Below are 27,555 nucleotides of genomic sequence, written 5' to 3' on the forward strand. Positions count from 1 at the left end.
GAAATCTGTTTCCGATAACGAAATTATAGTGACCGTAAAACAAAGTGGTCGGGCGAACTAAGAGGCCGCTCGCTTTCCTTGTTTGCTCTCACTTTACTTAATTACGCTCTTGCAGCATACATTCCCAGTTCGCACTTAATAGCCTAGAATGAGGGTCAGCAACGGCCGAGTTCCATGCAGCCGACACGGCAAAGGGCTGGACGGCAAATCGGGTGGGAGGAGGAGGGGGGCTTTGAATGCAAAGAGAAAAAATTCAGCGAATTTCTAATAATATTTGACAATAATCTGGCGAAGTGTGAAGATGGGGAAGGGGGGGGGGGGGCAATTCAACTGTAATACGCCAATGCTCTGTTCTTGTCTCGTCAAAACTCGCGTGTCGGCGTTCAGATTCGACGTCCCCTGCACTAGAAAACCAACGAAGTCAGTGATGACCGTATGTAAATATTCGGGGCCCCGCGCCGTGTATGCGGCTGTGTTATGTGCTGTTATAGAAGTACACATATCTGCAGGCATCGGGCGTGTGATTTGGTTCATGTTTTGCGTCCTTTAATAGCGCTTAATTTGTTTATTTGGCGCTATTGCCCCACCTTTTCGCTAGTGTACATGTATTCTGCCGTTCGTAAATCGTGCGGCGCAAAACGTTACGCAAGAATTATTTAGTTTGCGAAAATACGAAACAAAATTTCCACTCGTTTCAAAGGGGGTGCCAGGCCGCAGTGTCAGCTGAGTTGGCTGCGCAATTCTTGCGTTCGCTTGCATGCTCCCGCTGAAGCAACCTTTTGCAGTTACCTCAGTATATAGGATGAACAGCGTTCCGTGTTTATGCTACTCGTGAGCTTTCCTTTGTCGAGCGCACGCAAGAAGAAAAAACTGTAACTGTCGTCAAACAGTTAAACCACCCGACGTGGTGATACTGCCCCACGCCGCGACCACCGCGACAGCTCGCTCAAAAGAAAGCCGACAAATCGGCTTCTTTTAGCGGATATTATTTTGTGTAGCCTCTGCAACTACTTTAAGGGCTATTTCATAGAGTATGCAGTCATTTAAACACGCCACAAAGCGCCACAACCAACTTTCACTCTGGCTTGTAATTGAAAACACATGGAGGGCGGCGCGGGTCGTCTGCTTTTGTACTACCCAGAGGCGTCGGCCGCTAGGGGCGCTGCATGTCGCCAAAACTCCAGCGCAGGAGGCCTAAACGAATACCACCGACAACAGCAGCGCAGGACATCGTTTCCGGTTCTGAAAACGACTATATGACGTCACCCTGAACTGGCCAGACACGTAGGCCAATGCACGGCCGCTGGATGAAAGGGCCTTGCGTGCGCTCTCATCCAGCGGCCGTGGCCAATGTTTCGTCACGCCGAAAGCGATTGCGCTAGTGCTGCCGATTTGTGGAAGCTCGCGGCCTGGACAATCAAAATCGATTTTAGATGTGATTGCGACCTCGGATCGCTGCACAAATTTCTGTGAGGCATCTGTACAAACTACTGAAGCCAATTGTATCATTTTTTAGGTATCAAAATTTGGTGTCAGTACTCCTTTAAGGTGTGGTTGGCGTGGTGTGGAATGTGTGGCATGCTAGTGTAGCAGAGCGTCTTAGCTTTGTCATCCAAAGGGCCGAGGTTCGAGTCCGGCGCTTGACTGGTTTTCTTTCTTACTTTTCCTTGTTTCAATTGTCATTTTCTTGGCTTGCAAAAATATTGCGCTAACTGTACATACAGAGTAAGGAAGACAAAAAATATGTCCAGTATGTCCAATATGTCTAGTATGTCCTGTGTGTCCAGTTAGCGCAATATATTTTGAAAGGCATAATGTACCAACTAAACCAACAGCATATTTTACTGAAGTATCATTTTCTCTATATAAGCGTTTCAAAATGGTCGGTTCTGTCGGTTAGATACAGTTATATTAGGCTAGGTTACGTCAGATTAGGTTACGCTAGATTAGTCAGGTCAGGTTTCGTTAGGTTAGGTCACGGTAAGGAAATCCTACGGTTGTAAATATACCAGTCCAGAGACGTCTGGAAGTGCGAAACAGTACCAGACACGGCGTTAGGCAAGATAGAGCGACTGGATATCTCTTTAGTAGGGTGCTATAGTGATGTCGGGCGACATTGTACACAGCGCGTTCTTGCAAAACAAATATCAACTCGCGGGTTAGCAGAAGTGTGATACCTTTGAAAATCGACGCCTTTCGTGACACCCATTCATCCTTGAAATATACACAACGCGAACGTCGTTAGCGGAACGAGTCTCTCGCGGTTTCTTTCTTCTACGTCTTTTCTTCCCACGCGCCTTCTTTGTGCTTGGGATGCAAACCAGGCCGTGTGTACGACGCCGCCGACAGATGGTCAAGGATGAAGCCTTAATGGGGCGCTAAACGCATTCGCGGTCGTATGTATTCCGCGCGCATTGAAAAGGAAAGTCGCCAAGCCTCCGACACCCCGTTCGCTACAGGCTGCAGGCGTCCGGACGGCAGCCGCATTGGTATGCCGCACCGCGGCACAGGCGCTACGCTCGGGGCGGCGTCCATGGCTGCCCAGCAGGTGGGGTATGATGTACGTGATACGCGTGGACTTGGCTGCGCCACGGGGGACGCGTGACACCGTGTGACGACCGTCCGCGAAAGGGCCGTCTTCTGGGGGACCGGTGTTTCTTTTTTATGCCTCGGCGCCCCTTTCCTCGCTGCGCATAAAGGCAAACAGCACGTTCATTCAGCACGTGTGCGCCGTATACCAACCACTAGGCAGTGTTGCACTTAGTTTGAGCGGTTATTTCACTCCCAAGGAGTCCATTCCGCCTAAGCGTTGTGACAAGCTATTAATTTATTTATTTATTTATTTATTTGAAATGCTCACCAACAGCGCAATGGCCTTCTCGGGTGATGCATAGAATACAGACATATAAGGCATACAAAAGACAGAATATGAAAAGGGAAGTAACAGTACAATTATATGGGTATATATACACAAAGAAGGAGAGTTATCAAAGAGACAGAGACATTTTCTGAGCAACAAGAGCACGGAGATTGTGTGTACACTAAACGACAAATACAAGCACAATCGTGATGATTCTCTTCGCTCCGACACACAAGAACAGAGGGAGAAGTGCATGTGCGACCGCGCTATAGAACATGTGCATTCAAGATAGAAAATTTTTCAAAGAGCGTTTAAAAAGAACCATGTCGTTGCAAAAAATGTCAATGGCAGATAAAAAAAAGACAGTTAAAGGCATGTTGGCATCGGTTAGCTGGTACCAAGCTCAGAATTTTGTCAACATGAAAGCAGCCATGCGGCCGCAGTGGCCTGCTTGGCACTCGCAGGAGAACAGAGCTCACAAGGCAAGGGCAGTCAAACTTAGAATGAATGCACTTGAAAAGAAAATTCCCCCGCATTTCCCCGAGGGGGAGAATGTGAAAGTGCGAATGCACGGTTGTCGGCCCGCTTGCGGTGCTTGCGCTCGGCCCCCGCAGCCCACCGCCTCGCCGCCTTCTCTTCCATCTCTTCCATCGGGTTTGTAGTATCACGTGTACACCCCGCAGTTATCAAGCCGCTATAACGCCGCTGAGTCGCCAACGCACGCCGCTGACGACGTAGTTTGAATGCGTTAAAGATATAAAGCGCGTCACTAACGCTGATATCACGTCGCGTCCGTGGCTTGGTCGGTAGAGCGTCGCGCTGCCGCCGCAAAGTCCGCGGATCGAAACCTGGCGCCGGATGCTGTTTCTTTATAGAGGAGCACTGCGGACGCCGACGCCGCCGCCGCCGCCGGCGGTGGATGGTTTGGGGTCGCTTATAAAGTGCATTACTTAAAAAATCAGGTCACGCCTCGAACGCCTGATACATAGCTCATGAAGGTTCAGGAGCTTGAGAACCTCAACGTGCAGATAGTTGCTCATTGGTGAGTATCGATAAAATACGGTTCTGGTGAAGCGCTTCTGAATCCTTTCTAGTCGAAGAGACGACGAAGGACTTAAACAATTCCAGATTGCGCTTGCAAAGTCTAGCTTCGGCAAAATTAGGGCGCGGTAAAGGGATGCGAAGCATGATGGGTTCGTGAATTCAGCTATGACTATTATTGTTCCGCCTGGCCACTTCACGCTCAGTTCAGCACTTTGGTCTTCGTTTTCACGAACGGCAACGAAAATTAATTTTAATCACGCGAAAGCATCAAGTGATAAACCATTACGGGAAAATACGGACCTGCCGTGACAGAGCGTTGGTCCCAAAGATGGCCGGTAGTGCAAAGGGAGTAAAAGTAAGGGAGGAAAATAAAGCAAAATTCAGCGAGTATGGGTCTGGGATTCGGACCGGGTGCGTATACGGAATGCAAGTTCACACCCATCACATGTACCATGACCGGTCCTTGACTATAACTAACCAAAGGTGGCCTTGAGTGCGCCGTGGCTTCGACTTAGATACGTGTTATGGACATCTGTTTAGGCTTAGGCTTAAAGGCTTAACATGCTAATTACAGATGCAGCAAAGTACGCTTACGCTAAAAGCATACTGATGTAGTGCATCTTAGGGCCACCCATGGGTGAAGAACCCAAGAGAGGAAAGAAAGCGACTTAAGGGAAAAGTATCATGACGATAGTAAAATCACACCACAGGAGTAATTTGAGCATCAAGGTACATAGCCGTCTGACGACGAAGACATTGTCGCAACAGAAGAGGACATAGTAGAGGAATTTTTTAAACCTGAGCTGGTGGAGATTAGTGCAGTGTCGTGCGGAGACCCGTGAAGAGTGCTACTGAGGATATCAATTAGTAACCTGAAAAAAAAAAATGAACATATGCTGCACTGCTTGCACCGGAGCAGCTAGTTCAGGTAAAAAAAAGTGCCTGTAAACATGGCAGACCTGCCGTTAGACATAGAGGATTGCATAGCTTGAAGTAAAATGTAATGCTTTCGCCTTTTCGCACGTAAACAGCCTTAAGTGTGTCTCTGCATTTCTTCATTGTTCCTAATGGAAGAATTATGGAACTAAATCTTGCTCATTACCGATGTCCAGGCAATGAGCAGTCCCTTTCAGCGAGTATGTGCTACTGGTAGGTGCGGCAATCCAAGCCGAAGCGAGAAAGTGGTGAACATGGACGCTGTGGTGGCCATCCCGCCCGCGGACACGAAGGGAGTGTTTCTGGCGTTCGCCAGCTGCGGCCTGCTTGTAGTGCTGATGCTGTTCCTGTCCACGCTGGCTCTGAGAGATGCGGGCTCAGTCCCTCTGAACGCGAGCGCTGACGGCCCATGGCGAGCAAAGGCCCCCACGGCGCAGGTTCAGGCCCGGATCCTGGACAAGAAGGGGTGGGTAAATGGTACGCCTTTCGGTGAGAGGCAAGTTCTGCAGCCAGTACGTCGCTATAAGAGCCGTGGCCGTTTCGACCTGCTGCCGCCAAAGCTGTACGTGAACACGAGCGATCAGTACTTCTGCTTCTACCAGGTAATTTCACCTGATATGCACGACATATATTAAAAACAAATATGCCAGAACAGGACATGATTCCTTCCTTCATTCTTTCGTTCGTTCCTTCCTTCCTTCCTTCCTTCCTTCCTTCCTTCCTTCCTTCCTTCCTTCCTTCCTTCCTTCCTTCCTTCATTCATTCATTCATTCATTCATTCATTCATTCATTGACAACTGCATGCAGTTTTTTTAGCATTAGCCAACAACTATCCGTACACGAACATCTTTTCGAGCCGTTTGAAGTTTGTTCAAAGAGATGGCCCAACACCCCTCAGAAGAACGTTCCCGCCATGTACCGACCGGCTGGCTCACTTTTCTTCGTTTACATCTCCGTGGAAGGAGATGACGGTTTTCCGTCACATTGTGTGCAGGCCCGTGCTGAGCGGCCCGAGTCGGCGGGGGTTCTGTTTGGCCTTTCCGTCTTCCCCTACCACCTCTGCACGCACGTCGTGTTTTGCTGCGCGCACCTCAACGAGTCGTCGCTGCAGATCGAGGCCCCGGCCGAGGCACAGGGCTTTCCGCCCTACCTGCACGGCCACAACCCGTACCTACGGCTGCTATTGGGCCTCACCGGCAGGATGCCGCCTGCCATAGTCTCCGGCTCCGACTGGATCTTCATTGAGAGCGCCATAGTCTGGCTCACGGTACCTGTCACGCCACTTCCGGCTTTCTCGTAGCTTTAAGCAAGTTGCTTGATCTATAGCACTTGTACCTGGATTAGACCTGCACTATAGAGCCTCGCGTTGCAGGACTAATGACGACGACCATGTTGAGAAAGCTTTTAAAACTGCATGAACATTTTACATCACTCAACAGAGAACTAAACAAGTTTTAACTTGAAGCTCGCCAGCCTCTTTGTTTGTGCAGCGTGTACGCCTGCCTGAGACGGGCTCAATGGCGAATCAAGGCGAACCTTGCTCAATGGTGAATCAAGCGGTGTATCCTTCTAGCCGAAGCTATTTGGCAGATCCCAAGGCTCATAGAATATGAGAAAGGCCAAGAATTCCACATCGCGTCTCTCGTTTTAAAGACGATGGTCTTTCTTCGGCCACTTAAACTCGAAAAGTTTGGTCTGTGTATGTCTGTTTGTCCGTCGGTCTGTCTGTAACTTTATTCAGCCACCCGGCCATAGGGAAACAGAGGGTGCACAATATGTTTATATACCGACAGCCAAATCTAAACGCCCAAGTCCGGTGGCAATGTTCATGCTTGTCAACAGTGTTGAACAAGAACAAAACATTACGCAAATGTGCGGCAGAAAATCAATATATAAGTGATATTTGCGGTGTTCCTTCATAAAAAAAATTATGGGTGCTTGATTTTTGCGGTCGTAAATGAAATACTACATCCACTGCAGAAAAAAAAATTACTCCGTCGTCTGCTGTCGCCCGCGCCACTATATAGCTTCTGGCGGCATTTTAAGAAACCAAACGACAACAGTTACGAAAGGTTCTACAGGTTCCACGTTCCGCTTGGAACTCACGTGGAGAAGGGTAACGTGGTTCGATAAACGTGGAAGTAGGGCGCCTCGATTCGCACGCGTCTCCGCCGTACGGCAACGCTGGCATCGAGGCACCCGGCCTGGAGGGGTGTAGCCCGAAAGAACCCATTCCCGTTTGACCCCTTCCCGTTTGAACCCATTCCCGAAACGCCCTTCCCGCTTGACCCGTACCGTGCGCGCTCGTTCCCGAAACGACCTTCCCGTTTTGGCGCTTCCTGTTTCAGCCCGTTCCCAAAACGCCCTTCCCGTTACAACCCGCTCCCAAAGCGCTCTTCTCATCTGAACCCGCATCGTTGCAACCCATTTGAATTTCTGAAAATATGCGTTACCGTCTTTGAAACAGCTCCCCAAAATTTGCTTACAAGCAATGGGTCATGCACTAAAAACTTGTATGCACCAAATTTTCCCGAATCGACTGATATTTCCGGCCGATGAAAGTTTCCGAAGGCCTTAGGCCGATAATGCCCTCTTGACGCAAAATTTGTATCTTGAGTACGCATTAGATTTTTCTGCAGTTGGCGTACGTGCGGCTGAAATTTATTTATCAGCAGCTCTTATGCTCATTGTTTGCAGCGTAGCTTTGTCTTCGCGTTCGAGAGATCTATATATCAAAGATGTCCGTAGGAGAGACTTTAAAAAAGGCAAAAACATGTGCAGAAATCTGAGAAGTGGCTACTAATGCCTTTCCTACGTGAGTAATGGGCAGATATTTTTATTTATTTACCGATACTTTACGGCCTGGTCGGGCTCATGCAGGAGTGAACATAAAAACACACCAGTATTGGTTGGCGTAGTTTAAAAACGCCCCACACAAATAAGTAAAAGACATAAATATGTAATTACGCAAAGGGGTCCGAACAAGGATATGCATTCCTAATGTATTCCAATTTTAAAATATGGCGATTCAACCAGAACACATATTTACAATACGTGGGGAAAATTCTTCTAACGATACCGAGTTCACTGTTCGTTCAGTTAACTTATTGCAGTAAGAAATTGCACGAGGAAACAAAGAGAACTTTCGAATAGTAATTGAGCTGATTGGCTGCCGAAAAGTCTTACTGTGATGTCTTCTCGCTGAACGTCTGAAAAGCCCGTGGAGGTAGTATTCCCGCGACAATTTTAAGCTTCTGTAGTAAAGAAAATTTAGGCTAGAGACGACCCTGCGCTGCTTAAGTTTTTGAAGGTTTGCCCTATTATGCAAATTGAGTTCGCTAGAGTGACGGGAATAAACAGAATCAACAAAACGCAAAGCTAAGTTTATAATTTTCGCCGCTTCTCATGACTGCGATTTTTTATATCCAGATGTGGTATATGTATCCAAGATACATAGGGTTACTTTATTTTTATACATGTTTTTATATTTTATAGTTTTCATCTGTTTCTTTTCGACATTGACGTACACTTGCGCTATTAAAACGATTAAATGTGTTAGTCCGCCAAATGCGATTTTTTATTTCTGCTTCCGCAGCGCTTTTCTGGGCTTCTTGATTTTATCATTTTTTGGTTTGTTAATTTAAAAGACTTGTTTGCTAATTTAAAAGATTTGTTTATTAATTTGTTAATTGTTAATTTGGTTGATAGGCTTTGTTAATTTAAAAGATTGGTTAATTGGTATGACAAATTGTAACCAAATATCGTCGTCTCTAGATTCAAAAAGTGAAGCCCAGGTTTGAAAAGCAGTCAAGGACTCTGGATGTACTGAGCTTGCTATCGCAGCGGCTGTGAACAAACAGAAATAAATGGAAAAAAATATGAAAATGTTTTCATAACATTTCATAAACTGGGTACGTTATTCCGGGAACGGACTAAATACGAAAATACCAAACGGGAAGGTTCTTTCGCATCGGGTTGAAAGGGGAAGGAACAAACGGGAAGGTTGAAATGGGAACGGGTTCAAACGGGAACGGGCCAAGTGGGACATGGCGAAACGGGAAGGTCGTTTTGCGTCGGGTTGAAGCGGGACGGAACAAGCGGGAAGGGTGAAATGGGAATGGGTTCAAACGGGAACCTCCCGCCTGGACCAGTGGAACGCGTTAAATTTAAATTGACTTGAGAAAACCTCCAGCGTATTTACCTTGGGAGGAGCGCGATGGGAGAGGAACAGCATGAGAGGTGAGCGGGAAGGCGAAGGGAGGCATTTACTTTGAAAATGTCGACGATTTGCAACTAAAGGAACAGATATGCGGACAATTTTTTTTCCAGGGTTACAGAAGCTCAATCTAATGAACACGTGTCAATCAGCACCGATACATCCGTGTGATTGGTTTAATTTCTAACTACGTCCGCGCACTGTGGCGGAAACTTCTCGTGTCAGTTGGGCACGTGCAAAAGCCCTTTCCACGACAAGAAAAAAATATCAAAAATAAAGGAAGTCGACAAACAGCAAAAAAAAAAAAAAACAGGGAAGCTTGCACTCACGCGCAAGACTTGAATGTCGAAGCTGTTTTAGGTGATCATTAACGGACACAAAGTTGAGTTTTAGTATCGTTGTGGTGTCGTGGTTGACGACGGCGGTATGGTATTTCAATGAACTTATGTTGAGCAAGGCCAGAGTGAGGTCCTCGTTTTGGTCATGTTTGCGTATGCCACTCTGCAAGCGCGACTTATCGTCTTAAGAAGATGCTTTGCACGCCGAGCATCTGGAAGCGCGGCCTCTTCCTCGGCCGTGCGAACTATCCGTGGCCGGGCCACGTGGACTCAATGATCACCCACAGCAGCTTGAACATTAAAGTCGCGGCTCTTCTACGGTACAGAGCGCATGCGCACGACGACACGAGGACGAACGAACGAGGGGCGTACGCTATGCATACATTCTCGTTCCGAGCGAGTGTTGCCGCGATACGGCGAACGCAGGCATTTTTTTTTTTGTGGCCAATGTTGGCCAATCTCCTGAAGTGGGTATGCTTGGCTTGGCGAAAATACGCTCGAGGCATACGGCGAAAGCTCGAGTTTTATTTATTTTTTGACAATATTGGCCAATCTCCGTAAGTGGGTAGGCGTAGCAATTAGGCACGCGTGCACGACCGCTCGGCCTTTTCTTTGTATTTCTAACTGCGCACAGGACACCATACACAAATGATTTGCTCAACAGCTTCTCTGTTAAAAATCATGCACACCTCCGTCTAACGACGACGATTATTTAACACGAAGCTTTCTTATGAGGGTTTGCTTGGTTGTCGTCTGAGTTTTGACTTTGACTCGCAGGCGGTATGAGTTTTGACTCGTTGAGCTTTGACTTTGGCTCACAGGCAGTTTGGACTTTTGAGTGCAGTGGCTTTGAATTGAACTTCGCCTTTTGATTGGGCACTAAGAAAGCTTCGCGTTCAATTATCGTCTCGTTAGACGGAATAGTGCATGATTTTTCCGTCTAATTTTGCCCACATGCACCCTCACCAAATCCAAACTGCTTCGTCCGTGTCCGAATGGTGCAATCGGACAGACGTCGGCTTCATAACGCGAGTGACCCAGGTTCGATTCAGACCATAAGAAGCGTTTTTTTTTTCATTTCACTTCACTCTCGATAATCATCATCGTCAGGGAAAGTTGGCTTTCCTGCAGTGCATTTTCGACGCGACATACGCCATTAGTGAGAAATAGAATGCGTCGCTTTAAAAACAAATGACAGCGCCGCAGACACACAGAAAGTATAAAAGCCACCACAGTCCCCTCTTTCGCGACGTCGCCAAGTCGCCAAGTTGCTCGAATCAGGCATCGGTCGCCTTCTTTCAAATTGCAGCGGCTGCACCCTGACCACACTACGCGCGTCGTCATAGTGTCACAGTCGAATGACATGCCACAAAGGGGCACCAGCTGGAAGAATATTGTACAAAAAGGTAAAAATTGAGCACTACCGCGATGGGCTCCGCACCGACCATGCATGGGAATGGCGGCTACGTCGGGTAGCATCAAAAACGCGTAAAGGAAATCGCCAATTGACCAAGTCGCGATCGCACCCGGGGACTCTAAATTTTTCGCTGCCTTGAAGACGACAGCAACACTAAGTCTTCTCGTCCTTAACAAAAGATAGAGAGACCGAGGAAAAAAAAAAAAAACCATAGCCGAAGCCTCCGCGGTCGGCTCAGGGCCCCGCTTTAACGCTTTCCCGGAACGTACGTGGCGGCATCTTTGTCGGCTGTGGTGCGACTCTCCGACCAGTGTGCATACACCGGCGCGCCTATTACTTTTTCCGGACTGTTCACGACTTCGGTGAACGGTCAACGACCCTATACTCGGGGACAACTTAAGGAGGACAACCGAAGTCGCCCCTGCGCCTCATCACCGCAGCCGGCTGTGACTCCGCGCGGCCCGAAGTGCCTTACTGCGAGTATTGGAACCTGACACGAGTTGTTTCAGTGATTTCTCTCAATTAATCTGCTTTTCAACTCCTGCAGCGACTGCAAAAAGATAAGACGTGAAAAAGAAGGCGATATGTTACGAATTAAGCGCAATCTCGTTTCAAAATGCGCGCCCGCGTTGACCTCCCGGTCCGTCGCTTCGGCGGAGTGTTAGCCCTCATTCACACAGCCGTCATCTTCTCCGTCACGGCACCGTCACGTCAAAAAACCGCGACGGAGACGTAGCGGAGTAGTGTTCGTACTGGAGCTCTCCGTCAGAATACAGGGTCGTCTGCCAGTTTAGCCTAGAATTGAGCGTGCTTAATCTGAAGAGTAAAGAGAATGGCTTATATTTTTACGTGTTCTCACTTTTCGGTAAAGTTAGCAGCAAAAATTTGTTTTCTGATTGGCTCGTTTACCACGGGGCGTGGTCCCGTCGCGTTGACGGAACGGAAACGTCGAGCTCGGCTTCCCGTCACCGTCTCACCGTTTTCGGCGAGAAATCGCCTGAGAAACCGTCGCCCATGACGGAAGACGGTCACGTGACGGTCACGTGACGGTGACGGGACGGGGTAAAAAACGACTGTGTGAATGAAGGTTTACACTGCATGAGCTATTGCCGTTTTTAACTTGCACCCGAGTATAGAGGTCCCGACGCCTGATGCCGTCACCGTGCGTGAGCTAATCGTTGCTGGCTAGCCGGGCGACGCGTTAAGAAACGTTGCTGTCGCCTGTATCGATTGCAGGCCCACTGGACACATTTTTAAGGACGAAGGCTTGCCTTAAACGTATACGCGCACAAGCGAGAAGGCGGGTATGACAACAGACTTCCATATTGCCGTAATTTGTGCATGACTGCTGTTATGGCTTATTGAGACCGGTGGCGCACGATCTGAAGACAACTGCAGAACGGCTGCAGACGAATGCAGAACCCTAAAAGCGGTATACTGCCTCGCCAAACACGCAAGAGATGCGTTTAGAGTGGTAACAATCAGCCTTGTGCTCAAACTTTTTCAGTGCCGGCAGGGCTTCGGGGCAATGAACCCGCTACGATGAATTGTGTCCTCTGCCCGATGTACTCGTTAATTCTACGTAAGAATATTTAGTGCAAGTGCAAAGACAAAAAGAATGAAGCACGTCTCAAATAACTTGAACTGTGACATGCAGCAGTATAAAAAAAAATAACTGTTATCACGTAACCTAGATTTACTGTTATTGGCATCCCTTTCGGGTCAAAATGATAGCCTGCGCCATCTCACCCTGATAACCAAAAAATATTTACACCCTGATGCTCTAAGAAGGCGTGAAACTGGAGGAATTGGGGCGTTGCAATGTGATTTTAACCATCGTATTTAGGTACCAGACCCGCAGTTTCAGTTTAACGCCAATTACGGGTAGCGAAGAGGGTGCTGACGGACTGAACACCTTCGGATTTTTGTGGTGTGTTGGCACAGTGTAACATCGATGTTGAGTAGTGGGTTGATTAAGGCGATGACATATGACATCAAGATTTACTTCTGAAGAATTGGCGGATCCCACGCATATGTTGGAATCGACGTAACGCAAAGCTTTCATCGTGACATACCTAGGTTGAAATTAACTTCCGTGTCACACATTTTTCAGAGTGTTATTGCGCTTGACGTATAGTTGCTGATTTTTGAGAACTGTGACTAGTGGCAAGTGATTCCAGAAATACGAAACGTAACGAGAAACGTTCAATGTCTCAGTTCCCCAAGCCTACAGAACGTGATGCATGCATTAACAGGTCTGTGTGTGTGTGTGTGTGTGTGTGTGTGTGTGTGTGTGTGTGTGTGTGTGTGTGTGTGTGTGTGTGTGTGTGTGTGTGTGTGTGTGTGTGTGTGTGTGTGCGTGTGTGTGTGTGTGTGCGCGTGCGTGTGCGTGTGCGTGTGCGAGTATGCGTGCGTGTGCGTGTGCGTGTGCATGCGTGCGTGCGTGCGTGTGTGTGTGCGTGCGCGTACGTGTGTGTGTGTGTGTGTGTGTGTGTGCGGGGGGGGGGGGGGGGGGGGCTCGCTTTGGAGGAAAAGGAAGAGAAAACCGGCAGGCAACCAGGAGAAGGCGAGTGGGGGTGTTAAAGGGGAGGAAGAAAAGCGAGAAAGAGAAGAAAAGAAAAGAAGAGAGAGAGAAAGAGAGATATAGAGAGAGAGAAGGAGGAGAGGGAGAGAAGGGGCTTTCTACGTCTCAATCTTCATCTCGTCCGTGGCCCGAAGGCTACCAACTAGGGCGTCTCAGGCGTTCCCCCCGACTCCACTTCCTCCCGCCATCTCATGCGCTGCGCGGAGAGGCCAGCGTTAGCTCGTGTAACTAAGCATGCACACACAAATAAGAATGTCCGGACCTAGAAGAACGAGTGAACGAGAGAAAAATACTTTGAGCTTGTTTTTAAGGTATTTGATTGGCGTAGAGCGCCAGTACTTCCCTGGCGCATATCGTTATTACTCAGTCTAAGGTATGGATGCGCTAAATGGCCATGTTCTAAAAGCTCTTCACATGTCCAAAGAATTGTTCTATGTGTACTTTATAACAAGCCCGTGGCGGCGCATTCGCATTGTTCCCATCCGCAAGCGCACCGTGCGGCGCAGCTTTTAATTACTGATTGTAAGTGAAACTTAATGAGGCGTAATTTTGAACCAAAATAATATTTACTAGGGGAAGTTTTTTCGCTCCTATTTTGTCGTTCAGCAATAAATAATAGAAAAAAAATTCCCCACGCATTTCCCCGAGGGGGAGCATGTGAAAGTGCGAATACACGAGTTGATTACGCAGGGGCGGTAAACGAGTGGAGTGGAGAGGGTACGCGTGGAGAGGGAGAGGGGACGCGCCCTCACGCGGCGCAACCCGTTACTACACCCGCGCAGCAGCGAGCGCCCGCGCCCAACCCGCCGGGAGCGCCGATGAACGCGCCCTCACGCGGCGCAACCCGTTACTACGCCCGCGCAGCCGCGCGCGCCCGCGCCCAACCCGCCGGAGATGATGATGATGATGATGATGATTAGTGACTTTCCCTTTGAATCGGGGCGTCGGTTGTCAGCAACCGACTTGCCTGTTTTATTACGTTTACATGCCCTACTCCCAGGTTAACCTATAGATTTGCTTCCTCCCTCCCATCTCTCCCTCTTTTCTGTTTTAAACTCATCGCCCCCACCCCCCATTTTTCTTCCCTCGCTGTTCTAAATTCTCGTCCGCATGATTACTCCACCTGCGTACCCATTCCTTCCCTGCTTTTCCTCCACCACCACTCCAGTCGCCTCTTCGTCACCTCTATGGCCCTGAAGTTGAGGTTCCCCCTCGTCCCAAATCCCAAGGCCTCCGCCAGCGTCGTTTCCCCCTCACCCCGCGGTGGCCGTATCTCTGTGCAGCTCCTGACAATATGGTCTATAGTTTCCCGATCACTGCCGCAGCATGCACACGTTTCATCCTGCTGCCTGTAGCTACCCGTGTATGCCCGGGTTCTCAGGCACCCTGCCCGTGCCTCGAAGAGCAACGCACTGCCTCTCGTATTGCCATAGAATCCCTCCTTCTTAATTTGCCGTTTCTCTGTCCTATAAGTCTCCAGGGTTTTTTTCGCTTCCATTCTCTCTGCCCACTTCGTCGTCTCTGCTGCCTTTACCTGCTTTTTAACTGTTGTGTAAACCCCGCTTTCCCCTACCGACTTTCCGTACCGCTTGGTCAGCTGTCTGGTCCTCCGTCTCCACCGCGTGTCCACGCTCCTCAAATACAGGTACTTAAACACCCTCGCGGCCCATTTTTCGTCCTCCATGTCCCGAAGTCGTTCCTCAAACATTATCTTGCTCTGCGCCTCCATCGCCTCGAAAGACGACCAGCCCATATCCCCTTGTACCGCTTCATTTGTAGTTTTACTGTGGGCCCCTAGGGCCAATCTGCCTACCGCCCTCTGATTTACTTCCAGGCCCACTTGGGTCTCTGACTTCATGCACAGAACCGAATTAGCGAAAGTTAATCCTGGTACCATGACCCCTTTCCAGACTCCCCTTACCACCTCGTATTTGCTGTATCCCCAGAGGGCTCTATGCTTCATTATAGCCGCTTTCCGTCTTCCTTTCGTCTTAAGGTGAGCCTCATGCGCCTGCGTGTAATCTTCGCTATTGTTCAGCCACACTCCTAAATATTTATACTCTTTCACCAATGGTATTTCTACTTGCTGCACTGATACTGTTTTGTGCTCCTCGCCGTCATTAAAGACCATGATCCCTGATTTATCTCTGCTAAAGGATAGCCCTAGGTGCGTCGCTTCTTCACCGCATATATCTATCAAGCCCTGCATACTTATCTGGTTGTCCGCCATCAACAATATGTCGTCTGCATACATTAGTCCCGGAACCCGTTGTTCCACCACCTGCCCGTTTTTCATGTAGGATAAGTCGAACCCCATCGTGCTGACTTCTAGCTTCCTTTCTAACCCCGTCATGTAGATCATGAACAGCAGCGGAGAGAGAGGACATCCTTGTTTCAGACCCTTGTAGGTGTATACAGGCCTATTGTATGTTTCCCCCTCCCACACTATTTGCACTTGGTTCTCCCGGTATAGCGCCCTGAGTAAGCTAATGAATTCTGCCCCAACTCCCTCGTCCTCCAGGATACTCCAAAGCCGCTCCCTGTCTACATTATCATAAGCCGCTTAATGTCCAGAAAGGCTAACCACAAAGGTCGGTTTTGCATCTTCGCCACCTCTATGCATTGGCTTACCACGAATAAGTTGTCGTCGATGCGCGCGCCCTCACGCGGCGCCGCTCAGTTGCTACGCGCGCTCCGTTAAGCGGGATTCACACGACGGAGGAACCCTCTCACGGAGGCGGACGGATATGTGACGTCAACAGCACGTGACCGGATTATCCGGCCTGGCGGCGCATCCACTCGTGCGGAGCTACGCGGAGTGAGTAGCAGACGACAGCGCCGAGGAACAGGTTTTATTCCCCGCCGAGGGCCACCGCCGTCGAGCGAAAACACGCGGAAGCATTTTCTTTCGCGGAGCCACCGCGTGCTATCCCCACCGAGGGGCGGAGCCTAAAACCGGTCACGTGAGCGGGTCCCGCGGGCCAAAAAGAGAGGGTTTCTCCGTCGTGTGAATCCCGCTTTACTAGGGGAGAGGAGGAGGAGCGCGGAGAGATAACACCTGCTGGCGGAGCGGGCTGCGGACGGCGCGCCGGACGGATGACAAGGGTCGGTTAAGAAGTGCATTCGCACTTAAAACTGATTCAAAAGGCGCAAGAGAATAATTCGGTCGGTTACCAAGGAGATGTGCATCCCTTCTATTTCGCTGTTACGTGAAACAGTCAGTGCTTACTTTCTTGGCAAGCTGCCCAAGCCTGGTTCGGAGGCAGTGGGGAGGCCGGGAGAATGCCTGTGCTCGACTTGTTTCTTGCGCTGGTGTGCGCAGCCACGAGGCTACGAAGGTGCCGTGCTCGTGTGGAAGGCCCCACTGGCGACTCTAGCGGCGCGTCGCAGCTACACTGACTTCCTGGAGCGCATGGGCCGTCGGTTCGGTCGGGAGCACTTTACTCTGGGCGTGCTGGTGGACACGAGCGACAGCCTCAAGCAGCGACTGGACTTGGGAGAAATCGACGACTCGCTGCCGGATGTCGGGGACGGTGCCCCGGTGCCTCGCATACTGCTGCACCCGATCATGGGCCAGCCGCCCGTGGCTCGGTCCGAAGGCGTTGGCGACGAACGCTCCGCGGTCACCTACGAAAAGAACAGGCTTCGGACCACGCTCACGAAGCTGCATTCCACCCTTAGGCAGGCATGTCAAACTTCAGCCGGCCACACCACGCGTCACACCTTCTCAAAAAGAAAGCAACAATCGCGACGGCAGTGCAGTGATTGTACTAGTCAGCAGTCTCAAAATTTATTATTTCGTGGACATGTCGGCATTCGTTTCTCTTTTTTTTGCCGTGAATCGCGGACACAGAGCGGCAGAACAACAGAAAACGATAGAGCACGTGCGGAGAGGCGGACATCAAGCCGTGCCCAGTGCCACTGCGTTCGCATCGCTGTACCTGCCCGACCGGCCCGCCGTACAGCTTCTCTACGCGTCCCGTAACTACTTGTACGCGTTGTAATATGGAGTGTGACGCGAGTACAGAGACGAGCAAGATGTGATGAAATGGGAATGACCGTGACGAAATGCTGATACGGTGAGAGAGAGAGAGAGAGAGAGAGAGAGAGAGAGAGAGAGAGAGAGAGAGAGAGAGAGGAGAGAGAGAGAGAGAGAGAGAGAGAGAGAGAGAGAGAGAGAGAGAGAGAGAGAGAGAGAGAGAGAGAGAGAGAGAGACAACTTTATTGGCTAGCCAATGCCCGCTGCTAAAGCGATAGCACGGTACCACTGCTGCAGCTACAGCGCAAAGCACGGTTGGCGCTGTGTGCGCGGTGCGTGCGAGAAACGCCGTGCAGCGGGCATCTAATGCCGAAGCAAGGCGTGCGCATCGGTTCGAGCCTCCAGTTCGCGAGGGAGAGGGATGAGATGCTCACGCATTCCTAAAGATCCCCCAACTGATCTTCCACTATTTTTTATAGCGAACCTGTATATAGCTAGGCTAGGATTCAGAAGATCGTCTCCAAAGACGTAGAACGACAAATTTTCAGCGGCACGTATATATCAGTCTATGTATAACGTGCCTTAGGACATGTGTCGAAACGAATGATGAATGGCCAATTGGTATACTCCTCGTACCCCTCCGACGCCTCTTCACAAGGTATAAAGATTGTGAAACGAGAAGTTTAATAGGCAGAAACTTTTCAGACAACTAAATCTGGTATACCACACTTCATACGTGTCAATACTGAGGGGTAAAAAAACATGCGGCATATTTTAGGCAAAACATCAATACATAGGTGGTACTAGCAGTGTTCTTTTAATTTGAAACAGATGTGTGCTTGATTTTACTTCTCTTTGGCAGCTGGGGATTTTTATAATATGCTGGCGTCAAAAAATGCAGATTTGGCAAATTGTGAAGAAATCTTACAAGCAGTGTATAATAAGGATGAATTTTCCGTGTTGTTCGCAAAAATATTCCTACCCGCGAAGCAGCTTTTTTAAAATTCTGCGGAAATGTAAGGCCGGGTAATTAAGGCTTCAGAAAAACAAAACTGACCAACTCATGGGATCTTTCGACACACTTTAACCGAGCAGGGGCAAAATTCAAAATGAAGAACGGCTTCTTGTCAAGTTAGAGCAAGTCTGGTGCGAAATAAAAGCAAGCAAACATGCAAGCAAGCAAACAAAAGCCCACACATGAACGTCTCGCGCTCTAGAACTTCTGGCGCTTTTGCATCAAGTTCTGAAGCTGAGTTTCCTGCACACGCAGATCTGTTTACGGACACAAAGAACCCAGAGAACCCTAGCCATAAATAGCTTCGCTGTAAAAAAAAAAAAAAAAAAGCCCTCTCTCTATATTATACGTAAACCGTTAAGAAACGATTTCCATTACGGTACTCCCGAGCGGTTCGCGAAAAGTTCTTCATAGCTATCGCTAGCTTTATGCTCGACATTTCACCTCATCCATCCATTTTAACTGCAAGCGCTACCACACTGGCACTACGGCACCGACCGTTCATTTAGCGGCAGGCACACGGAGGAAAAACTCAAACCCCTCCCTCCCTGGGCCGCGTACAACGTGATTGACACGTGACACCTTTGCACGTGCGCTAGTGGTGCCGGCACGGCTTACAGGTGCATCGCGGGAACGGGGCATGGTTTGCCAAGCTCCACAAACAATCGCGCCTTCACCTGACACTTGGAGGCGCAAAGTTAGGACACACCCCCTCTCTCGCATGGCAAGGAATGTCGCGCACATTCCTTCCCGGCTGGGTTCCCCGCGCGAATACCGCTTTGAGCGCGCATTCCATCCAATTCGGGTGGGAATGCCGCCCCGTTTTACGAAGAGTTACGGTTAGTACCGCGAAAATATAGCGTGTCGCATTTCACGCACTACGACAGGAGGATTAACGGTTTTCCCCCTCGACTTCGCGTGTCAGTTAAAGTTTTTCATGACATAAAAGCTTTACAAGCGGTTGAAAGTTTCAAACGGGAAAACATTAAGTTACAAGAAGCGGTTCTTCCAGCATTTTCGCTGACATGAATTTAACGTTGCAGTGCTCATTACTTATGTTGGGGTTTCATTAAATTAGCCCGCGTTAATGCGGAGGCGTGGCCACAGCACGCAGCGCTTGGTCCGCCTTCTTTTGCACCCACGCACTTTATTTGTGCTTTACCTGACCCATAGAAATCAACTTTTCACAACATATATTGTTCCGTAGATCTCAAAAACTGCAAATATCCGCACGCGCACGTTTCCGCATAGAAGTAAGCGAATATTTTACAGTGCTGACTCTTTTAAACCGTGAAGCATAATTTTAACGACACGTGCGGCGTGCTTGCGGTGGTCTGTCTATATTTGTCCCAGATGCAATAACGCCGGACGTTGTTTTTATCCCGTTTTCTACATGGCACTGTCCATTTCGCATATTACATACTGAGCAGTTCAGCGTTGAAAAAAAATTATGAAATATTCATGCGTGAGCATATACCTATCCTTTTTCTTCGCAAACTTGAAGCTCAGCCGGATACGGCATGCCTTGCTCCGGCTTCAATTTCCCGCTACGCAGGGTTTCTTGCAGGCCCTCGCACACCGCCCGTGTTAACCATGTTTTGCGCTCTAACCGTCTGAGTGGTCACGTGTCCTCGCTTTAGTAGCGGGATTGGCTGCTCGTGTCTCCTTTTGCTGTTCACCAGCATCCGCATTTAGTCGCCGCCATTCCTGTTTCATCGCCTTTTGCGTCTACTCGTCCCTGCACTCGTTTTACACCATTTCACTCCGGGACGCAGTTCTATGGGCTCGTCGGGCGGCGGCAGGCGGTGAGCAGCCACCGCTTCCCGAGCAACTATAGGGCGGCTGCTGCGGGAAGGCAACGTCACCATTCTCCGCGGTCCCTATGCTCTTCTGTCGTTCTCTATCCGCGGATCTACTGTGCAAAATTTTGTGGACACACACCATGCATTGCTCACGCAATAATAACAATTATGGGACATCGCCATACGTACATTCCGAGGCACCAGGGTTTAGTGCTCGCCACTGCAGGCAACTGTTGAAAAAGTTGTAACGGTTAAACAATGAAGGAACCGGCGATTAGAATCGCAGTAAAATATTTTACACAAAATAGTCAAGACCTCGGTGAATTGGAAATAGCCATTGAAGTCAGGCTCAGAGGGACAGGATTTTAAGAACTGGAAAGGCAACGGGACGTACTAGATCGAGAAAATTCAACAACAGCAGAAACAACGAAAAACGTTGCAACAGGAGACTATGCATGTTGCTTGGCAGGTTGGATGTGCGCTGTGGCAAGCCTAAATGTTCGTAAGCGGTTACGCGTACCTGTTCAGGGTGGAAACATCGGTTGTAGTGCAGGACGAACGGGCTTTCCTGATGCATTCACTATACGGCGGCGAGGACAGTGGCATCGCGACGAGCGCGAACGAGGCTTCAACCAGCAAACTGTGCTACGTGTTTTCTTTTGCGGCCGTGACGTACAAGTTCTGGGACAGCAACGTAACAGGAGTCCAGGAGCTGGCGTATGGTCCGGGCGACCCCGGCCCCAGCACAAAGACCCCCGGCGAGCTTGCGTACCACGAGATATGCAACGAGGTACGCATGCATGCTTACGTACTATGGGGACCACAGGTACCACAACCTCTAAAGTGAGGCCTACGCCGTATATCATCGTCACAATAGTACCTGGATCGACACCTTTCTTAAAAGCCTTCAGCACTATTGTCACCGATCGGATTGTATGACCCAATCATAAGGTTTCCTGTGCTCAAAGACAGCGGAATGTGTCGCAAGCATCTTAGACATGTTCGCTATGTTGTGACTATGAACTATCGGAACTATGAATAGTGTTACATTCTAACCGTCGTAGGCTTAAACACCCCTGCTGCGGCATGAATGGCGCTTACTGATAAAAAAAATTGCTAAGGAGGTTTTGTGCTCTCCATGTCGTACTTTTTAAAGAAAACAACTATCTAAGCTCAGCAACTGAAACAATGTTGCTTTAAAGATATCCAGGTGGTCAAAATTAATCCGGAGCCCTCCACTATGACGCGTCACATCGCCTGTGTAGCATCGGCGCGGTAAACCACATAATCAATCAATCAATCAATGGAACAAACTGCTGACCTTCGGAAAAGAAAATTACGTGTAATAGGGCTATAAAATGGTTATTACCAGTTATTCCCCAAATCCTTTGATCAGCGGACTAGTTTTTGTCAACTGAATAATTGTAAATGGTACTCCTCAATGCGCCAGATTTAAGCTTCGCTCACGGGCTGTGTAATGACCTTATGATTTATCCTGCAGAGAGGCTACCAACAAACATGTTTAAACAATTTTTTGCCGGACGCAAACCTTCACAGTGCGTTGCCTGTGGTGTTGTTTGAGCGCCTCAACTTTCAAATTAATTAAAACGACTCAGTGTTTAATGGTGATCTAAGGTTGGTTTCGAAACTCTTTCGTTTAAGGTATACGTCAACAATGGCAATGATACACTTATTGTTCGCTTATTTTGCTGTAGCCTGATAATGTGTATCCACCAGGATAAGGCATACCCACCAGTGTACTACACCATTTCACCGGGTGATTGCGGTCACGTTTCTTAGCACTTTTGCTTAGCACTTTTACGTCTGTAAGGGTATCAGTATAAAATCTACATAACTGTCTACAACTAAAGCACTTTTATATCATAGCTAAGGACAGCACTTTTGTCGCCCATCTTTTTAGGGCAATTTTCCGTACGGCGATAACTTAACAGCGTCTAGATTAAGCACATTAATCATTATCTATCAATAGTCTGGTACTAAATAACCAACTGTAAATTTAATTGTTGCACAGCATTGCAAAAAAAAAAAAAACATAAGGACGTCGTCAACGTGTTCTTATGACCGGTGAGCCTCTCTTGAAAACAGGAGTGGGCGAGGTAGAGTGATAGCCACTTTATTGCGTACACAGCGCCAAGAACTGTTGCCAAAAAACTGATGATGTTCACACGTGCCAACCCGTCACCCGCATCCAATACGTTTCTACTACTACCTTCATCGTCCTCCTCTCTTCCCAGTCGCTCCGAAGTTGCAACAGGCTCCAGACCAGCCAGATATGAAGACACATTCTCTATGAGTGGTGTAAGAGTTATACCCGTGCAACACGTTCTGTGCACAAAAAATAACTAATTAAAGTGCTTAAGACCTCACGTTTCAATGCCATTAAATCGCTGCTACGCTTGAAAATCTAATGCCATTCACTGTAATGTCATTTTTGGTTTAAGGAGTTCCGCACAACTCATTCGCCTTCCCGAACGCCTTAAATCTGCCTACTCTGGAACGCAATGGGCACCAAATGAAACCAACGACACTCTCAGCACCAGAGTGTTGACGCAGAAACGTAGATGAACTTCTAAATAAGACGATTTTTTGTGCCCTGTGGGTGGCGAAGTTCTGAAGGAGACGAAGTGCACTAAAACGGCGTCAAAAGGCAAGACGTCACATTACTAGTGGTTTTGCATTTCTCGGATTTGGCTACCGCTCGCAGGTGATGGCAGATGCTGAAGCCACTTTTAGAAACAGCTCACACAATTTTTTAGAAAACACTACTTTTAAACGTTTTCTTTCACACACAAAAAAACATTTTAAACCTTTATAAGGCGTTTTTCTCCACGTTAAAGACTTCTGAAATATGGGTGCGTTTCTGTTTTTGATCATTATCACCATAATGCCTAAAATAATTAATTCCTTTGCATTTTCGCGTGTAGCAGGACCCGTACAAATAATTTGATTCGGTATCTTAAACAATGTCATTTTTCGTGCACGTGCGCCACGGGTATTACAGTGTTCGCATAATTGTCGAAGACGATTTTGCACAAACCAACTGTTCCATCTTTGCTTGGGGAAAGTTCCATCACAAAAGCTGTCCCCGAATTTCTCTTAGTGCACCTCATTCTTCAAAACAGACACCGTTTCCAAGCCTGACTAGCATCCACGATCAGCGATCGCTTATATGTCCATTGAGAAGTTCTTGAAGATACTCGGGCCTCCATGGTGTTCAGAGCGATCAACTCAGCATCCGGAAGCGCCCTCCAGCATCTTTGCAAAGTTATTATCGTTGGCCCCAGAATTTTCAAGCTTCACCGTTTTCTTGCGCTGCTCATTAGGTTCTTCTGACAAGTCGTTCATACGCAGCAGATTGGCCCTGGCGTCGAAGTTCTTGAGTTGGGTCTTTAGGCTGGCGACCTCTTCGGCGATTTCTTCAAATTCATCTTTACCTTTTGCGCTCTTCGAACTATTCTTCAAGTCGCCAACGTCCTCCTTGATCATCGTTAGCTCACCGACCACTTGTTTCATGTGCCTGGTCTTGATAGTGATCTTGAGTTCTTCAGACCCTTCCATGCACGTCTTCGATTCAGCACCGCTACTTGCTGACTAAAGACATTCTTTTCGTCTCCCGAACTAGAAGTTAGGTCCCCAAGGAGGGTCCGCTTAATGACGTCGACGACTTTCATTATGCCGCTGCTGTTCTGCATGACCGCCATTAAACACCAAGTCAGCCACTGTTGGGCTCATCTTTGCGTTATCTTCGAGACATGTGTGTTATACTAGAGAAATTTCTGTCGTACGATAGACATTCTGTCGTCCTACTACAGAGATTCCTGTCTCACAACAGACCATCCTGCATTCCCAACAGAAATTCCTGTTGTGCGACAGAAATGCCTGTCGTACGACAGATTTCCTGTAGTTGTACTACAGAAATTCCTGTCGCACGACTGACCATCCTGTAGTCCCAACAGAAATCCCTGTCGTGCGACAGAAATGCCTGTCGTACGACAGATTTTCTGTAGTTGTACGACAGAAATTTCTGCCGCACGACAGACCATCCTGTAATCCCAACAGAAATCTCTGTCGTGCGACAGAAATCCCTGTCGTGCGACAGAAATTTCTGTTGTGCGACAGAAATTTCTGTTGTGTTTTTCGACTGGGTTGGTACATCTTGCTGAATTTCTGCTGCAGCAGGCAAACCGCCCGAATCGCGGTACCTGCTGCATCGTGACTGTTGGGGGGCCTGTGAACATTCAGAGCTATATTCTATATGCTGGCGCCATCGGCATCGGTTGAAACCATCGTCTGCGTCAGCGTCGTTGGCGGCACGTTCTGCACAGCTGGGCCACCTTGTGATTCGGTGAACACATGGAGGCTCTTTACTTCCTTTCTGACACTGTTGGCAGTGCGGGAATTAACCCCGTGTAGAGTCCACCCGACCGCGGTGTTAACAGCAGTCAGCGAGTCGCTCAGACGCTTGATGTCGTCAGTGAGGAACGTGCAGTAATAGTCTGTCCCATACGAATGCTGATGCCTAGGTCAGTCTCGATGTAGAAGGCGGCAACATCAGCAAAGGAAAGCCGGCTATTCGTCATTTGTTAAAATATGTCGAGGTCTGTTACACGAAAAGGGCGGTTAGTACACATTTCTGGCACATCCAGTGCTTCGATTTCTAATGGTCGGTTGTGGTATTCTCAGCTACCGAATTTCCTTGTTTCGTCCCTCCATCGAGTTAATGGTCTTATTCTGTGCGCTGTCCCATCTCTCGCAACCCGCTCTCTCACCCTGATGGTCCACCGGTTGTCATTTCGTCGCATTACATGCCCAGCCCAAGTCCACTTGTTCCTAATTTGAACTATGGTACCTTGCACCCCAGTTTGTTTCCTGATCCAAGATTCTCGCTTTCTTTATCTAAGCGTCGCTCCTACCTTTTTTTCCATTGCGCGTTGAGTATAGACCTAAGTGTTCTTTTCAGTGGTTTAGTAAGAAGCCAAGTTTCAACCCAAGCGCCATGAGCGGCATTACAAATTGGTTGAATACCATCCTTTTTAATAATAAAGGTAGCCAAATGTTCATTATTTCGGAGTGCTTGCCGAGCACCCGCCAGCCCGTACCTATTCTGCGCCGGATTTCTTCTCGTGGCGGGGTCAGAACTGACCACCAGTAAAAGGTACCTGTATTCTTCCACTTCTAATATATCTAACTACAATAAAAGAGGGCGCTTCCTGCGTGCCCATTTAATATTACTTTCAATTTATTAATGTTTTTAACCCTACAACCAGTTATCAGCCACTAAGCGCAGGTCCTCAACGACGTTTTGTGTGTGCTCTCCAGACTCACTGAACAACCCTTACAAAAATGGTTATTGAGATTGAATTGAAAGTCAATTGACTTTACTCAGTACATTGTGTTGACAGTCAATTGACTTTGAATAGAAATTTTGTATTGAGTTCTCGTTGAAAATTGGCCGCCGCGTTTCAATTGAAACTCAACGCTGAGTTTCAATTGAAAGTCTATTGACTATAGTCAACATGTCTGTTGATTTTCAATTGACTTTCTGTTGAGTCTCAATACACATTTCCTGTTGAGTTCCTGTTGTGACGTGTCAATTGAAAGTCTATTGAGAAAAGTCTGTTGAGTTCCAGTTGAGTCTGTGTTGACTCTCTATTCATTCTCCTGTTGAGTTCCTGTTGAGAAATGTCAAATGAAAACCTACTGAGCATATTCAAGACAGCCCGTTTGATTTCCTGTTAGTTTTTTGTCAAGTTATTTCAACAATTGCATAGTAAAGTTCAGTTAACTGTACTAAATATATAGTAAGTCTGCTTCAATATTGCAAAAACATTCTAAAAACTGTCGTCAAGGTGTCCAATGAGCAGGCGAAATAGTGAGGTGTTGCATGGCAAAGCTTGCTTTATTGCTCACGAAAGCATCACGGGAGGGCTGGAGCCTCGCAGGGTCCACTTGCCTACTTGACTGTGTAGCCTGCAAAATACAAGAAACAGACTTGTTTGTTTGCACCAGTCAAGTACGAAATGATGATTGCATCCCTTCTCATTAAGCATGCTGGTTTAAGTACCTGGCTATTTTAAAAGTTACCTGGCTTGTATGTTTGGAAAGCAGGGAGATAGCAGTTCAACAAATGTATAAGCTTTCCTCAGATTTTAATGCCGTAAGCCAAGCTAGCCGCATCAATTAATTCTACAATTGGTAGGGAGTGGAATGCCTTTAGTTGAATGCCTTCCGCATTAAGGCGCCTGAAATCTACAGGAACGACTATGTTTCAAGGCGGCAGGGAGCCAAAAAATCACCCGCATGGGTCCGTAATCGTGTCTTCCACATCTTTCAGGCCCAAAAGAAATCCAAATAGGCCTATAAAGACTGGTAGAGCCACTACCTGACAGGAGAAACCCCAAACCTGTGCAAAAGCATACCTGTCAACCTGTGGATTTTGTTTTTTGAAATTTTAATGCTTGAAATCTCGTAAAACAAAATTAGAAAATTGTCAACTTGCATGAACTTGTTTACAAAACAAGCCTTGATTAAAAAAAACTAGGATCAGATGGTACTGTAATCTAAAGTTACTACATCAGGCAATCATCGCAAATGGCTTTATGAATGGATGAGCACATAATACTTTGTGCTTACCGACTAGTGGAAAAAAATACATGAACCGTGATGGAAAAAAAACGTGGCAAAAAGAACGTGACAGGAAAAATACATAACTTCAATTTCGCAGTCTTTTACACTCTTGTAACGCTGAAGTATGGTGTGTGCCTTGCAGTACGTTTACCAAACAAGTAGCACTAAGCAGCAGCTTAAAGGGATCATATGAGACATGGGTATATCCACATTTTTGCCTTCATCATAACAATGCCAGAGGGGTATACCAGTATAACAAGGCCGTCTAATGCCAGTTTACACACAAGGAGAACACGAAACAGTTTTGTTTGGTGAGGGGAAAAACATCAGTTTCTGTAAATGAGAAATAATTTAAAAGCTTGTATCCCTTTGCTTGGCGAGATTTTCTATACACTAGCAGCACTAAAACAGTATAGTGATACCATGCCGACCAATCATTTGGGTAATTCCTAGAGGCTGAACATCTGTCAAAACAGATTGACTAAGCCCTCGCGCAATGCCGGTGTAGCATCAGTCAGTGGCACGTCTGATGCCACATTCAGCCAAAATGTTATTCAGTGATTTTGCTATTACTCACACCACATTCAGCCCAACTTATTCAAAACTGCTCCGAGAAAGGCAGTCAGCAGGTTGTGATTAGAAGCAATGGCAAATTTCAATTTACGCTAGCAAGTCGAGCAAGTGCTTAAGTCAAAACTGGTATTCATCAGTTTGAA

General features: G+C 47.8%; 1 protein-coding gene across 1 annotated transcript in view; it reads left to right on the forward strand.

The window, feature by feature from the left end:
• The first annotated feature begins 5,094 nt into the window (after positions 1-5,094).
• The window catches only part of LOC144156313 (chitinase-3-like protein 1), a 50,002-nt gene continuing 27,541 nt past the window's right edge, over positions 5,095-27,555 (forward strand). Inside the window, exons 1-4 of the mRNA XM_077688287.1 lie at positions 5,095-5,442; positions 5,835-6,107; positions 16,718-17,076; positions 20,720-20,981. Of these exons, the coding sequence (XP_077544413.1) occupies positions 5,095-5,442; positions 5,835-6,107; positions 16,718-17,076; positions 20,720-20,981 (1,242 nt within the window). The remainder of the gene's footprint in view (positions 5,443-5,834; positions 6,108-16,717; positions 17,077-20,719; positions 20,982-27,555) is intronic.

This window comes from Haemaphysalis longicornis, unplaced genomic scaffold, assembly GCF_048455015.1.
Source record: "Haemaphysalis longicornis isolate Haplotype H1 unplaced genomic scaffold, Haemaphysalis longicornis Haplotype H1 scaffold_1, whole genome shotgun sequence".
In the NCBI taxonomy this organism is placed as follows: Eukaryota; Metazoa; Arthropoda; class Arachnida; order Ixodida; family Ixodidae; genus Haemaphysalis; species Haemaphysalis longicornis.